At 34.6% G+C, this 11,903-nt stretch overlaps 1 protein-coding gene across 1 annotated transcript; it reads right to left on the reverse strand.

Annotated features, from left to right (window-relative positions):
• Window positions 1–2,543: 2,543 nt before the first annotated feature.
• On the reverse strand, window positions 2,544–8,672 carry LOC127809923 (arogenate dehydratase 2). Its single transcript, XM_052349104.1, has 11 exons — window positions 8,231–8,672; window positions 8,073–8,140; window positions 7,883–7,975; window positions 5,331–5,531; window positions 5,175–5,255; window positions 4,291–4,386; window positions 4,135–4,212; window positions 3,912–4,001; window positions 3,759–3,826; window positions 2,895–2,976; window positions 2,544–2,809 (listed from the first exon to the last, which is right to left on the reverse strand). The coding sequence occupies exons 1-11, from the start codon at window positions 8,520–8,522 to the stop codon at window positions 2,753–2,755; spliced, it is 1,206 nt and encodes a 401-aa protein (XP_052205064.1). The 5' UTR covers window positions 8,523–8,672; the 3' UTR covers window positions 2,544–2,752.
• Between the last annotated feature and the right edge of the window lie 3,231 nt (window positions 8,673–11,903).

An 11,903-nucleotide genomic window follows, 5' to 3' on the forward strand; every position in this document is an offset into this window, starting at 1 on the left:
AGATAGATTTTTAATTTTTTAAGTCAGATTAAAATTATCTTTTAATTTCAATTTACCATTGCAAACCATTAAATTCTATTGTTAAATGTTAAAATGGCAAAAATAAAATAACTGATGTGAAATTGGAGGATGAGATGAGATAGGCATAGGTTAGCAATTCATCTCTCTCCTTTTTCGCTCTCTCAATACTCTACTTATAAAATACAAGTTTAATTACACAATATATAAGTTAAAATATATTATCTAAAAATTTATGTTATGTATATAGTATATAAAATAAAATAAATTTATAAAAAAGAATAAATAATTTAATTTTTAATTTTGGATTCATCGGTTAGTCTAAACTGAATTAGTTTAATTTTTAATTTAGTTAGCGGATAACTAAATTTGGTTTGGTGAGAAAAATTAAATATTGTTTTAACTAGTTCAATTTTTAGTTAGTTATAGATAATAGTTTTGTTGTTGAATATTCTCTTTATTATTGGATTTCAGGTTGGCTGAAATGTAGCTCACACTTGAAGAAATAGAAGAACTGGTTGGTTGCACATTGTGTATTTGATTCAAGTGCTTGTGCTTCCACAAAGTTAATTGGGTCAGAAACATATATAGTATATATGTTTAGAAATTTAAATATTTTTAAAAAATCATATAATTAAATAATGAATTTTAAAAGTTTAAATAACACATAAGAATAATAATGTTTTGAGCCTTAGCCTTAGCCTTAGCCTTAGCCTTAGCCTGTGCAAACGCACACTTAAACATTATTAGACAAAAATGAAGAGAGAGACGAATGGAGAAGAGAAAAGTGCTCTGGGAACTGGAAGGGCAGGAGGAATATGAGACTAAGACTGAAAGAGTTATTTCAACCCGTTTACTTCATTTATTTATCTCATGGTAACAAAAAAATTAAAAAATAAAAAATAAAAAATGTGCACTTCCTATTGTTCTCTCTCACTCCAGTTTTTAAGAATACGTTGTCTTTACTATTTTTAAATAATTCTTAATTTTTTATTTTTAAAAATAATGAAAACACTCTTTTTGTTAAAAATTTTATAAAAAAAACTCAAAACAACAAAAAATTATTTTGAGTGTTTTCATCCAAAACAAACTCTTAATTCAAAACACATTTATTTAATTATTTATTCATATTTTATTATTATAATAAAAAATATTACAAAATTTATTAATTTTAAAAAATATATATTTTTATTAATATATTAACATTAAATATTTCTAATTTATTGAATAATTAAATTTATTAAATAAAATATTATTTTCAAATTTTCAAAAAAAATACGTTTTCTAATTTTTTGTTTTGAAAAATAATTTTTCAAAATGATAAAAAAAACACGTTTTTAATTTTTTTAAAAAAATTATTAAAATAAAAAATTAAAAATAAATTTAAAACTCAAAATTAAAAATAAAAAAATAAAAAAATAAAAAAATACAGTATTTTAAAAATTAAAAAACAAAAAAAAACACAGTCTGAAAGTCTCGTTAGAACCGAAATAAATTAAGACAGATCACACCAGCACCACTTTTTAAGTTTAAGCCGTTGAATTCTGCAACTTAATTGATCTAGATCATGATCTTATTTAGGCTTTATAAAGGGATTCCATTATAGCGACTACTAAGCAAATGTTAACAATTCAAATAATCTTGGGTTAGGTCTGGATGGATAAACAAATTTCAAATTCCATCAATTAGCACTTGCATTCAAAATTTTAAATAACAAATGATGATATTCAAACAAAATACAACTTTTATCAGAACGCAACCTTATAGATTCGTCTAACTATAGTGGACAAGGCATAATTTGTTAACTATTACGTATACCGAGTGACTTTTTTACTGGGCTGGGTGGGGGTAGTGATTGTGAGTTCTTCTTATCAATTGCAAATATATATATATATATATATATATATATAAAAGGAAGTAAATGCACCTAGAAAAATAAATAATACGTTTTAACTTGCCTAGACCTTTTAGAGAATAGAGTACTGACTATAAAACCCACTTTTATAGTAAACAAAAATCATCTATTTCTGAACATGACTTTTCATGACATCCAACTGCCCTTCTGAAGATTATAACGAAGAAAAAGCTTAGGTTTGAATCTCTTCCACTAACAAAAAAATAAAAATAAAAAACTACTCCTTGGACCCTTCATTGTCACCAGCCAGGTCAAGGGGAATATAAGTTATCTGCTCACAAGATCTAAGAAAAAAAAAAAAACCCTTCAAAAATTACTCATTCCGCCGATATATGCCTTAACAGTCGCACATACAAGATGCTTATGAAAGCTAACAACAGAAGTCTAGACATCAATTTGCCAACTTCACACAAACACAAAGGATGACCAAAAGATCAATTATGCACTAGATATAAGCATTTATAAATTGCACTTCCGGCTAGTCATGATAAAAGGCAGTACCCAGTGTGCAAGGTTTCTGCCAGACAAGGTTTAGAAAGGCGATCCTGCTGGTTCAGACACACATGAAAAACTGGGATGAACCCAAGCTCAAAATTGGAGTAAGTTGGGAGGACAGCAAACTTCCAAGAAGCTTTTCATGTTCATTAAGTTTGGCAACTAGCAGTATCTATGAGGAGTTAAAAACCATATGATTGCCAACCAGATAATTACTTGAAAGATTTCCAGTATAGAGTATTAACTCAAATAACTAAAGCCTGTGACAAAGATAAAAATAGTTGCAGGAGTTAAGGGATCCTATCAAGCTTCAACATTCATTCACTACATGCTAGCGTCTGACGGATAACTCCCCAGTACCCTTAAGAATGTAGCCATCTCCTGCCACGAGAAAGAGCATTCCTATGTCATATCTATAACTTAGGTTTCTAAATTGAAGATGAACGTAACTAAAAATAACTCGCACCTTTAGATGCCCAAGGGCATTTTGGGCATTTTGGTCAGCCGTTGATGCTTCAAAATCCACATAGAATAAATAAGGGAAGTACCTGGATGAGAACGTCAAATACAATAAGGACAAAAATGCACAAACAAAGTAAGTTTCAGAGAACTTTAATCAACCTGAAATGTAAAAATACACAACAAAAACAATATGTCATGTGCCTTTATCCCACCACGTGGTGTTGGCTAATACTAATTCTAGCTTACTAGTCATTTCTATTTATGACCTTATCTTTTCAAGGCCCTCATAACCCTCATATTTGAGCACCTTCTCCACCAAGTTTTTCTTGGTTTTCCTCTACCTCTTTTACTAGATACTTGTTCCATTACATCCACTCTCCTCACATGAGCTTCTTTTAGTCTTATTTCAGATAACCAAACCATCTTAATCGTGTCTCATGTCTTAACTTCAATAGAAACCATTCCAAGCTTTTCACGAATAACCTCATTTCAAATAAACAAATCATCAAATGCACATTATCCTAACAAAGTTAGGGTAGGTGGCTGGCACAATAATCATATGTAACTTAACTTGTAAAAATCACATTGACAATATAATCCATATAATCCATGCATAAGAATAATGTGAAAAAATTTTATGTTGCATGCCCTTTCCAACACAACTCCCTAGCAAGGGAATGATGAGGATAAAGTCCCAACAGCATTTTCACATGGAAAAGTTTCACGAGATGGCAGTGAATGCAGATAATTGTAATGGTTGCATTCCCTCACATAGTTGATATTGTGACATCAACCTGCTTAACATGAAAACATGACTTCCATTTCAAATGAACAAAGATGCAACAAAAACATAAGGAGCTTTTTTTACTTTGGAAACTCGTTATTGCCGTCATCAAATACTCGCAAGGCCCGCTTCTGCAATGGACGACTTTCAATCTGATTCAATAGAAATAACAACACTGCATATCAGCACTTATTTATAAGGTGAGAAAACAAAGATATGTGAAGCAATTAAGCATACCTTAGTTAGGTTAATTTCTCTCATTGCAAACACAGCAAGTGCCTTGAAAAGCATTCCAGGACCCTCCTCAAGCGAGAAAACTATACTTGTCTACAAGGGTAGGAACATGTATTAGTGAAACTTAGCTGTGAACAAAACTAGAGAAACAACTTCAGAAGCATATATGAAATGATCGAAACATATTGAGTATGCTATCCTGGAATTTGAAAAATGACAGGCTAACCTTGAATGGTCTATCAGTCCTGGGAATTATAGGTTCTCTTGCAAGCATTAGAAATCGGGTGACATTATCAGAGTCATCCTATAAAAATCAAGTCATTACTGACTGAATGCATTCATAACTACATTCATAAGAACAACAGAAATTTCAGATATGAACCTGAATATCTTCAGCAAGTATATTCAAACCATAGATCCTTGCAGCAGCAGAGCTAGCAACTGCTCCTGTGTCTTTGAGTTTGTGGAAAGCAACAAACTATAGACATGAAAATAATTTTGAACAAGTTACAATCAACAAACAAGAGAGTGTTCGCATGTGCTGCGGGGGTTGGGGGAGGGGGGGTGGGTTGAATGATTAGAATCACAAATCTGTAAGCAGGAAAAAAAAAAAGGTACAATTCAGATAATAATCATTCACCCCAACCAAAACTAAATTGACCAGGGAGGGTTTCTATGCAAGACCACAGATGGCTGTGTTAAGCAACCCTCTAATGAATATGACACTTCCAGAAAAGCAAGGATGCCATCCTCAGCCAGCAGAATTGTATTCACATGTATCTTCAACTCCAATACTTAAAAGTAGCTAGTACAAGCAAGGGCGGAGCATGACAAACATTGTCACAAGGGCCAAAGAATTAATATATAAATATAACAATATGTATTCATATATATTATCATAGGGTCAATCAAAATACAATGCTTAAAAATAAAATAGAAAATGATGTACCTCTTTATTTTTACAAAACTATTACACTTATTTTTTTCCTTAGTATAAGATATTGGGAGTTCATCCTTACAAAAACCATAAATAAATTCTAAATGTCCGGTGAAAAACCATAATGTATACGAAAAAATCTTGAAAGATGAGGGTAAATGAAAAAATCTTGAAAGGTATAAGGGATAATCTTGGGGTAAATGAAAAAAATCTTGAAAATTAAGGGGGTAAATGAAATAAACTGAAAGTTAGCAGAGGCCATGGCTGCCCACTGCCCCAATGGGCTCCACCTCTAAGTAAAAGAGTCACGTACTGCCCATTTTACCTACCTCTGCTGCACCAGCAGTATCATCCACAGCTTCCCTGACCATTCCCAACTTTGTTAGTGTGTTCTCACACTGTGCGAGGGCCTGAAATATCATAAAGTCTCAAATAATTCTTCATGTGCAACAGTATTGTAAAGGAGTACCAAAATAAAACAAAACCTGTGGGTGGCTTAGGACCCTCTTCAGATCTACAATGTTAACACCATAGTTAGCTAGTAAACAGTGTCTTATTTCCAGTTTCACTTCCCCAACTATATGCAAGCGGTGCCTAAGTAAAAGGTCATAAGTCCTGTGAATGCTTCCTCCCAGGGAATTCTCAATTGGTAAAACTGCTCTGTGTGCAAGCCATCGTTCAACAGACTGCAATTGAACATTCGTAACAAAGACCTCCAATCAAAACAAAGAATGATGTAGACAGCTTTGTGTGTCAAAGCTGATATTTATCTCTGCACAAACTAGATGTTAAAAACAAAGCTCTATGGTCTCTTCAATGAAATCTTCTAGCACAATGTAACTGACTATTAAATATATACGGAATATATGAGCTTGAAAAGCGTACATTCAGCTGAGTAAAGGGTTTAGTATTTTACTAGTGAAAGTTAAATATGCCTGAGATAGAATCTAACATTTTTTATGAAACAAAAAAAAAATGATAAAGAGTTCTGGATCAAAAATTATAGCAGCCAAAAGAAAAGAACAAACAACCAAGAGTTCTTGACTGCATACTGTGAGCTGTAAATGGATGAGAAGGAAAATGTCAGTGACAGATATGAAGATATTCACCATATAATGTTAATCAGAAAGTGCATTTCTGTGTGTTTACATCTCTTGCGTCTTCAGTGCCCTAGAAGTTGCACATGAACTCCTTTAACTTTTTACTCAATCTCAATGCTCTGTGGATCCAGATAATTTCCAGATTTTCCCATAAAATCAGGCACATTTGTCTCATCAAATTCTATTTTACCAACAGTATTGCTACCTAAAGGATCAAGAGATTTGGGCAGCCTCACACAAAGAGGACTGAACATGGCAAACATACAGTGCATTTCCATTATCATCAGCAAACAAGACTCCTGCTGAAGGAACTGCTACTCTATAGCTGTTCAATAGAGAATGTACAACCCATGTTTTTTAGGTAAAATAGTTGTTCCACTCCTCAACTGCAACAAGAACAACATAACAGAACTTGAATAAGGTTAGAAACACACTTTCTGTAATGCTGGCTATGTAAACAACATGGCAAGGATTAGACTAGAGGAAAGATTAACCTCAGCACTTGGATTAGATGTTGAAGAATCAAGATAGATGGGCTATTTGCTATATTATTTTGATTGGAACTACAATCTAGGAAATTGTTCCAAACAGAAACCAAGAGTAGAAAAAGAATATTGTTGTTTGTAAAGCTTAGGTTCAAAGGAAATGCACCCCCGGTGGGGCACCCCTTTCTATTGAATGATGATGTGCGAATTAGAAGCCTGCGCACTCTTTCTTCATAGAAAATTGTCTATAGAATTATTGTCATTTTATTGTATGCCTTTATTATGTAAGTATTGGAATGTCAAAGTCTGTCTAAGATAATTCTTCTCTGTACAAGAAATGAAATTATAGATTTTACGTTAGAATAAAAATGGTAAACTCAAAATTGTGAATTTTATACTTAGGCTCCCTTTCAGAAACTATGCATTTTATATTTGTTTGACAGTATACATAGAGAAAGAAATTGCAGTAACCCCTAGTATTCAATCATAGAAGGTTTTACTTCTCAGAATGAGCATATAGTACAATTTAAATAGAATAAATTTAATATTTTAAATAACTATTCACATTCTATTAATTATTTTGTTCACATTTGAACTCTCAGACAGAAAGCTTTCATGTAAATTATCAGCAAGAAAAAGATACTTGAACATTAATAAAGCCCTTTGTTGCAGTATATAACATTTTGGTATATAGTGAAACGAACAAACAAATATAGCAGATCTTTGTAGACATGAAAAAGTACCCTACTCAGTGAAAGAATGCCACAATCTTCTCTTTTTTACTAATGAACAGACTACAACTAAATCTGGCGGAGGTAAGGATGACTAAGGAGTGTGATTCGTGTGAATACCACAAAAGAAAGGAGGATGCAGCTTCCACATGTTTAGTTTTCCTGGGTAATCAACAGGAATATACAACAGAGAATGCATTTTGGCATCTCCACAATCCGGAAGCTGTATTACTCATTCTATTTCCCCCCAAAAGTCAACAATATTGTATGGAAGTGTTTAAAATCTCTGAATCTTGTAGGTGTACTACAAATTTTACCCTTTATAATCAATTTAAATTGAGAGGAACATGTGGCTTGAAACAAAAAACTCTATGAAAGGCAATTATTAGGAAATAAAAACCAGAGGGTACTTACACTTGCATAAAGACGGTTATTCACAATTGCATACTTTCCTTCTTTCTTATAGTTATTTTAATTGGAAAACAAAATATATTGCCTAAAAATATGTGGAGAAGTTAATCACCAAAAAGAGAAAAGAAAATGATTCATAAATATTCTTAAAGGTTTTATATCCTTTTCTACTGATTTGGGGTGCATATCGTGTGTGGCTCCTCTTCTATCATACAATCATTGCAGGGGATTCAGTATTTATTTGGGACTATCATATCACACAATTCAGGGGCAAACAGAGCCATCTGTAGCCAAATATTCAAGCCCTTACTTCGAAAACCGTATCGAACTGTTCACACGGAACTGCTTCACAGTTGGGGTACGCCTTCTCGGCAGCAGACTCACTGTACGCACCACGAACCCCCTGAAGATGCATCAAACACCATAAGAACCCGGGAAAATAGTAAATTCACAACTGCATATAGATAAATTCAACTAAATAGCAAAATCAGTTGTGAAACCTGGTAAGCGACCCGAAGACGAGACCCGTCGGCTAAGGAATTCGATAAATCAGCCGAAGTTAAAGGTCCTGTGATTCAAAAAAACATATCAAAAACCGATCGGAAACGAAAAACTTAAACGCTCTAATTGAAAATTCGACCACCGAGAAGAGCTATACTTGGAAGCGAATTCGAGTCTCTTGAGCTGAAGTCGTAGGGGAAGTCCTCCATATGCCTCCGCAACTCGATGGCGTTGTTGTTATTATCGTTACCACTGCTTCCAACGGCGTTTAGTGATCCGTCGCTGTTGTCTTGCCGGAGACTGGCCAGAACGGCCAACATACGACGCCGCTCAGAACGAGACACGCTTGGCCTGACATTTTTTATGGTTGTTCGATCCGGCGGCGAGGGTTTGGACTTGATCCGACCGTGACGAGGAGCCGTCGGGATTCGTGTCGAGAGCGCCGCCATCGTTGGCCGAGGCTTTTTCTGTAGAGATCGAGAGGGAGAGAAGGAGCGAGGAGGAGAGGAAAGGAGCGGACTCGAGCGGGAGGTTTAAACAGGTGTCGAAGATCCGTGCGAGTGCGAACTCTTTTGCCAGGAAATATAACAACTTGTTTGTTTCCTGGGAAAATCCCGTAGACTGCCGTTTCCATTTCAACTTCCCATCAAAATTAATATATATTATTATTACTGGCAAAGAAAAAGTCTTTCCGCTCTTGTTTGGTTAGTGGAAGAAAGAGAAACGTTGGGCAATGAGCAATTAGACGAGTGATATGTGAGATTTGTATGAATAGATTATGAGTTTAATTTTTATTTTATATAAAATAAAATTTTATATTTATAATTTAGTTCTTTGTTTAATATTTTTTTTAGTCTCTGGATTAATAAAAAAATAAATTTAAGAATATCAACTAAATTGTGCTTACTATTCATTTATAGATAAAATAATTTTATATACTTTTGACCCCTGCCTTAACCGACGTTAACTGAGATATTAACTTTATCTCGTCATGTTGCCTCATCACTCCTCAGCACTATCACGTCACCACATATACACACGCGGCTTAATACATTTTTTAGTCCCTGAACTAAACAAAAAATGACTTTAAGGATATATACTAAATTATGCTCACTATTCATTATTTGACAAAATAATTTTATTCACCTGTAGTCTTTGGCTTAACTGACGTTAACTTTGCCTTGTTATGCTGCCACGTCACTCATAATATCTACATCTGTTGTCCATATTTTTATAAAAAAAAAAAAGTTCACATACACCCAACCATGGCTGCCGGCGGCCATGGGAAGCCTTTCTTCCCCCTTCTCCCTCTCTCCTCATTCTAGACCGTTCTTACCTCTGCACCCGTCGTTGATTCAACCATTGCCAGTCTCCTCGAATGCAGCAGCAGCATGACCGCCATCGCCGTTTGCCTTTTCGACCTTTGTCGTCCTCACCGTTGCCTTGCCATTTGACTGTCGGCCTCATTTCTTGTTTTGAAATCTGCAACTTGCGATTTCAGCCACCAACAGCCGCTGCTTCTTGTCTCCGCCGACAGTCATCATTGGCAAATATGTTTCCTGCATCAACCACCGAATATCTTATTCATCCTTTCTATTTCTCTATTTGTCGCAACAATTGGCTACTGCAACCACCAATCGAGCTTCATCTCTTCTAGATCTGGGCGACCGCCGACCAAGCTTCGTCTTCACCAAATCGGGTCTTCGACCAAACTGGTAAGTTTGACCAAACCCACACACAACCACACAGATGCCTTTCTATCTATATCTCTCTCTTGCCTAGATTTGTTCCCCGACCCCCAGTGGTCGAGGACCAAGGTTATGGGGTTCCCTGACCACCAACAGCCGACGACCATGGCGACTAGTCACCCGACTACTAGGTTCCCGATCTCAGCCACGGTTGGGTTGAGGAACCTAGTCTCCCCATGGTCGTGGTCGAGCAGCCCAACTGTGGAGACGTTGTTTTTTTTATATATATATAAAAATATGGACAGCAGACATGATAGTGACGTGGCAGCGTGATGAGATAAAGTTAACATCGGTTAAGCTAGGGACTAAAAGTGTATAAAATTATTTTGTCCAGGGATGAATAGTGAGTACAATTTAGTTGATATCCTTAAAACTATTTTTTTGATTACTCCAGAGACTAAAAAATGCATTAAGCTGTGTGTGTATATATAGTGACGTGACAGTTCTAGGGAGTGACATGTTAGTGACGTGATAGCGTGACGAGGCAATGTTAACGTTGATTAAGGTAGGGATTAAAAGTGTTTAAAATTATTTTATGCATGGATGAATACTGAGCACAATTTAGTTGATATCTTTAAAGTTATTTTTTTTATTAGTTTAGAGACTAAAAAATGTATTAAGCCTTATTTCTTTTATCAAAATTGACATAAGTGATGAAAGTTGTACAAGAACGGTCATTCGAAGAAAGAGACATTTTTCACAATTTTCTAATATTAATTATTGAAAAATACATAATTTTATGACTCAATAGGTCTATGCTTCTTTTTTTTTGTATTTTAATTAACAATTTAATTTAATTAATAATATTTCATACAATTAATTAAGAACTTATTTTTTACATTTCAAGTGTTAAAATAATCTTGATAATTTTTTGTATTTGAATTTTCTTTGTTTGCGGTGGAATATATATACGATGCACCATTTCCATTATCAGTGAAATTAAATTCAAAATTTTCCAAATTACGTAGCTTATGTTAGAGATTACAAACTGAGTTTCTCTCGTTGGATAAATGATACAGATGATGAATGATTAATGACTTTTTAAAAGTCAAAGTTGGTTCCTTCCCCTACTATATTGGCGGCGGCATTAAACCAACATCTAAGTATTAAATGTACTTAAAATAATATTTTACTATAAATTAATGTGGGAGTCGTTTTACAAGCCCAACAGATCTATCGAGCGACTCATAAAAGGGGACAAAAAAGACGATTTTATCCCACCTACTTTACAAATTTACAAAGCAGGCCACTGCTCCCTCTACTCTATGCATCTCCCCTACCATGGCCGCCACCTCATCTCATTGTCGTGTCTTGTTACTGTCGCCTCGTCGATAGTCGATATAGCAACTGTCGGCGAGGACGAGACGAGGCAAAGCGGCCATGGTAGAGAGACGATAGAGATGAGGTGAGGCGATAGTAGTGAGGCACGGGAGCCATGGTAAGGGAGACGCACAGAGCAGAGGGGGGATTCATGGGAGGGGGAGGGAGAAAGTAGGATGTGGGGGCAAAATCGACTTTTTGCCCTTTTTCGGCAAGTCCGTCGGGTTTTCTAGCATTTTTCTTAATGTGAACACCCGTTTTTGTTTGTATTCAGAAAAGCAAAATAACATTAAAAGAAAAAATTGTAAATTGCAGAATTGAAAATAGTTAGATGCTTAAAATATTTGTGTATTTTTCAATAAATTTGATTTTCTGGTCACACTTTGCTACGTGACTGACTATCAGTGATTGAAATTAATTCACATTTAAGTCATGAATTTTCCATTCTCCGAGTCTCTCTACGAAGTTCGGTAACAAATCAAGCTTAAACATGATTGAAGAAAATAAATGAGCCGAGCCCAAAGCCCACACACAGCCAAACATATATTTGGCACGGAGGGCATTTGGTTGCGGACAAATTTTTATATTTGTGAGAATGCTAGGTTGCGAATTTATATTTTTATATTTAGTATAATTTTATTTAAAAAAAATAGTATTCACAAAATTTATTTTTAATCAACTTTCTCACAAAACGATTTTCATAAGAGTTGGAAATTTTGGATTTTCATAAATTAAAGAAAATTTTAATAAATAAAAAGACTA

The sequence above is a fragment of the Diospyros lotus genome, chromosome 1 (assembly GCF_014633365.1).
Source record: "Diospyros lotus cultivar Yz01 chromosome 1, ASM1463336v1, whole genome shotgun sequence".
Taxonomy (NCBI): Eukaryota; Viridiplantae; Streptophyta; class Magnoliopsida; order Ericales; family Ebenaceae; genus Diospyros; species Diospyros lotus.